The sequence below is a fragment of the Danio rerio genome, chromosome 21, assembly GCF_049306965.1.
Source record: "Danio rerio strain Tuebingen ecotype United States chromosome 21, GRCz12tu, whole genome shotgun sequence".
NCBI classification, from domain to species: domain Eukaryota; kingdom Metazoa; phylum Chordata; class Actinopteri; order Cypriniformes; family Danionidae; genus Danio; species Danio rerio.
The window spans coordinates 42,822,501-42,827,499 of record NC_133196.1 but is presented as its reverse complement, the minus strand read 5'-3'; the positions used below and the strand labels follow the sequence as shown (position 1 = coordinate 42,827,499).

The window sequence follows — 4,999 nt, the reverse complement described above, 5'->3', positions numbered from 1 at the left end:
TAACCAGAGTGTTCATTCCCTACAGAGGCAATATAACCAGACACACATGCTGCATCTTCAAACGAGCTCAGTTAGATAGTCATCTTCAGCAGATAACCACAATGTAAACCTCTCTATCAGTTTTAACAGCTTTGTATCAAGTGATATGCAAAGAGACTCAGAGAAAAGTTTTAGATCAATAAACAAAACAGCATAAAACTGGGCATGCAGTAAGTTTAATTTTAAAATAAGGAAATAGGCCACAGAGAGTTTTAATATCATCCAACTTCTTTGAAAGTTATTTCTTGATAGTGATTCTTAAAAAATAAATAAATAAACATAAAAAGTATGTTATTAGCCCATTTCAAAACTAAATAAATGATATACATTACAGGAAAATAGATAAAAACAAAATAAACAAAGTCAGGATGTAAGAAGATATCCAGGTACAGATTTAAAATCTTTATAAAAAAACAAGTATACGGCTGGCTTAGCATGTTTGTATACGCACTTTCCCAGAAACGCTGTTATTATAAATAAATCTTCAACCCTATAGTATTTTTTCTTTTGTTTTATTAATGCATGGACGACATATACAAAACAAGACCAGAGGTGTACACAAAAAATACATAAAAAAATAACAGAGTTTTATAAAGGTACAAAAATAGGCAGAACAAAATAAAATAACAGATAAAGAAAAAAATATGCTAGGCCTTGTTAACTCATAACAACTTAAATGTGTCAAACAAATACAGTTTTAACAGCTTTTTTTGGACTCTTCTTAATGGTATTTTATATAAATATCTAGTTCTTTAAGTATCATTGAAAAAAAAGAGGTTTCTGACTGCTGAATTCAAAATGATGGATATGAAATGTTTTAAGTGTAATCAAAATATTGATAACATAACTACTTATCGGCGAGGCAGTGGCGCAGTAGGTAGTGCTGTCGCCTCACAGCAAGAAGGTCGCTGGGTCGAGCCTTGGTTCAGTTGGTGTTTCTGTGTGGAGTTTGCATGTTCTCCCTGCGTTCGCGTGGGTTTCCTCCGGGTGCTCCGGTTTCCCCCACAGTCCAAAGACATGCGGTACAGGTGAATTGGGTAGGCTAAAATTGTCCGTAGTGTGTGTGTGTGTGTGAATGTGTGTGGATGTTTCCCAGAGATGAGACCCCGGATTAATAAAGGGACTAAGCCAACAAGAAAATGAATGAATGAATGAATAACTACTTATCATGAATACAACAATGACATGTTCATAATTTGACAGCCCTTTATCCTTTATAAATTTAGATGACTTTATCCATAAACGTGTTGAATAGTGATAATGTCATAAAAACGTTGAGGTATTTATTTAACTCAATGGTTGAGTTAAACATTTGACCTTTTTTAGATCATTTATTAATAACTTAACCAGTTAAGTTAAATATTTGGTGGTTTGTTTGGTTATTTTTAACCTTTATTGGGTTATTTGTTCAATAACTCAACCAGTGGGGTTAAAAATTGGAATTTCAACAGTCAACCGATTTAACTGACACAAAACAGCTGTATTATCGATGCCTAATGTTGTTTTTGCATTATAAAGTTTATCTAAGCTCTAACGCAATAATATTGTTGTTATTTATCAAATTCTCTGTGTTGTGTTTTTATACCCTTTCACCATCCAAGACCATCTTTTAGAAGCGTTTGGATGTGGTTGAAATCCATTGTACATTGTGGATAATGAGTGAAGCCTGCTGCAGCTACAGCACACAGAGCTCCATATTCTGCTCCATATTGAGTTTATAACAGTCTGTACTTTGTTCTGTTTCTTCTTTGTGAGTCTTGATTTATTTTAACAAAAGTGTCTGGAAATAAAATGTAATGGAAAAAAGCATTTTCAATATTATTTATTTTTTTACACAGGCATAATTATAAAATTAATAGTAGTACTGGTAATAGTAGCAATAGTAAAACCAGAATGGACAAAAATAACATTTAATCATTATAACCCAATGCATTGGGTTAAAATAACCCATTGTTGGGAAGGTGCTATAATAACCCATAGTTGGGATATATGTCTGGGAATTTTAACCCAACTACTTTAATAGAGTATAATAAACAGAATGATCAATTAACATCCATATGTCGTTAGTAAATATGGTTAAAAATGCTTAACAGGGTAATATATATATATAGCTTCGTAAATTGAGATTTGTTTGATTTTATTTGTAATTAGATATTTATTAGGTAATAATACCCAAACTCTTCTTCAATAAATATTTTGAATAAACTTAGACCAATAGAAAACAGCATATGGTTTACTAACCAGTTCTTTTTGAAACAGTAGACGTAAGCTATATTCTTTTTATTTTTGCAAAATGAAAAACAAATTTTGCCACAGAAAGCATCAGCATATCGATAACTACTGATATTTTAAACGCACTACTATTAATCGTCATGCAGGCGTCGGCTTCTCGTCGACCAATCCAAAGCTTTCATTTATGAGCGCGACGCAACAGACACGCTTCTAGCGCTGCAAGTGAACGCGACGCGCAGCTCTCACTGATTGACTTGAGCTTGTCAGATCGCACTGCTCTGTCCGTGCTGTACCTTTGATTTCCTCCGTTTATCCCGGACGTTTAGAGGGTCAGAAAAAGTTGCGTTAACATAACTGCGTAGATTTGACCTCTATCTGTCTCGGAAATTTAACCAAACATCAGCAGCACTGACCAGGTGGATGTGAACTCCCTCCGCTAACATGGAGCACCTGTCGTCCACCACCAACCGCTTCGTGAATGCCATGTACAGGCAGCGCGGTAAGGGGTTTTGAAAATGACAACAATATGTTTTGTAAATTATGTACATTTCATGCAGAGTTCATGCAAATATCTCCAAGTGCCGTCTAAAACAGTTGTTCTAAAATCGGCTTTTTTTCAAGCTCTTGTGTGTCGGAGCAGTATTTTATTGAGGTAAAGTTGGTTTTTAACAATGACAACCCGTGACCTTGTTTACCATCCTGCTTTGTAAATTAGATCTGAAATCTCAAGTTTGACTTTAAAACAAGGTACAGTGTTGTACTTTTATAGTTATTGGGTGCTAATATGATTTCCCTATTTATAATTGGTAAATAATTATTTTATGAAATGACACTATTAATGAGTAAGTCTGAATTTGCGAATGTAAAACCTCAATCAGTATTTTCACTATTAAGATATTCCTTTAGTCCCATTTTAAAGTGAAATAACTACATAAACATATGGACCTGAGTAAAAATACTGGTGGCACTAGAGGTTTTTACATCTGAACTCTTCATATGTAGGTCAGAAACACAGCAACTCATCTTAAATCTTGACCATGTGTCTCCTTCTCTCTGTTTACACACTGCCATTGGCACCAGATCCTGAGGTATGGCATGACTTCATCTTCTCGTTGATGGTAGAAATCAATGTTTAGTTTAGTTGTAACGAAACATCGAAACTGACTGTGATTGAAACACTCACTCTCGACCCCCACTTGTCCAGCCTCTTACTGGAGATCAGGGCATTAGTGTGGGGTATTAATGTGTGTGGACTAATGAGTGCTGACAGCCTGATGCGGGTCACGTTGTTTGCATTAGAGATTGAGGGAGGTGTTGTTTGGAAGTGCAAACGTTTAGTGTTCTCCTTTTTAAAGCATTATTAGTTCAGTTTCAGAATGAAAATTTATGTAAATCATTATTTACTCTCTCTCTTGTCATCCAAAATGTAAATGTTAAAGGTGTAGTTCATCTAAAAAAGAAAAATCCAACACCAGGCTACTCATACTCAAGTGGTTCTTTTGAAAACAAAAGAAGATATTTTGAAGAATGTTCAGCCGTTGGCATGCATTGTAGAAAAGTCAAATACTATGGAGGTCAATGGCTAGCATGTTTAACACGTTCTTAAAAATCATATTTTGTGTTAAACCAAATAAAGAAACTCAAACGGGTACGGAACATATGGAGGATAAGGGACTCCCTTTTCATTTAGTTTCATTTTCACTCAAAATAATCTAAGGTTTTTTGAGACAAATCCTGCATATTTTTCTTTTGTGGTGCTCAGTGGTTTAAATTTAAAAACTACAATTTCATTTTCAGCATCAAGCAGCTCTAAATAATCCCTAAGATGAACTGTGTTGGGTAAAAAAGTAATATATTACAATTTTAAGCCTTTCTTAGTCTAAATATATATATATATATTTGTGTATATATGTGTGTGTGTGTATATATTAATATATATTATATATATATATATATATATATATATATATATATATATATATATATATATATATATATATATATATATATATATAAATATATATATATATATATATATATATATATATATATATATATATATATATATATATACACACACACACACACACATATATATATATATATATATATATGTATGAACTCCTGCATGTTTTCCTTAATAACTGTCAGTTCTTTTCAGAAATTGTGTAAGACACATAATCCTTTAAACCTGTTGATTTTTGTTCGGTCATTTTTTGTTGGGTAATGGGATGGACCGCTTTTGTTCTGATTAAGCTTGTATTTAGGTCAGAAAACAACAGTTTGTTAAGGATGTAGTTCACCCAAACAGTCCAAGTGCCTGTTCAGTTTTAATTGTGTAGAAACAGGCAGCTGGTGCTCTCTGCTTCATCTCTCCATGTTTTTCATGAAGAACACAAAGATATGATGCAGAAAGAACTGATTTTTGGGGTGAACAACAATAAATTAATGTTTTGTTTAATTGCAGACCACCTATTTACTATACCCAGATAATATTTTCAATACACCTCCATGAAAAAGGGGTCTGACCAGTAAAACTATTAATAATGTGTATTGAGAAGATTGTCAATTAATCTTACTAAAAAAGTCTACACTTTTTCCCCATCAAAATACTTTTGTTTCTTAGTCATTTATATATTTGACACTGATGTGGCTAAAGAAGGTCAGAGCTGCTGGTACAATTCAATCCTTCTTAATTAATTTTCCTTAAACTGGAATGCTTAACAGC

At 33.1% G+C, this 4,999-nt stretch overlaps 1 protein-coding gene across 1 annotated transcript in view; it reads left to right on the top strand.

Annotated features, from left to right (window-relative positions):
• The first annotated feature begins 2,483 nt into the window (after positions 1–2,483).
• Positions 2,484–4,999, top strand: part of septin4a (septin 4a) — a 28,153-nt gene continuing 25,637 nt past the window's right edge. Inside the window, 1 exon segment of the mRNA NM_001037379.2 lies at positions 2,484–2,770. Coding sequence (NP_001032456.2) covers positions 2,750–2,770 — 21 coding nt within the window. The 5' untranslated portion in view covers positions 2,484–2,749.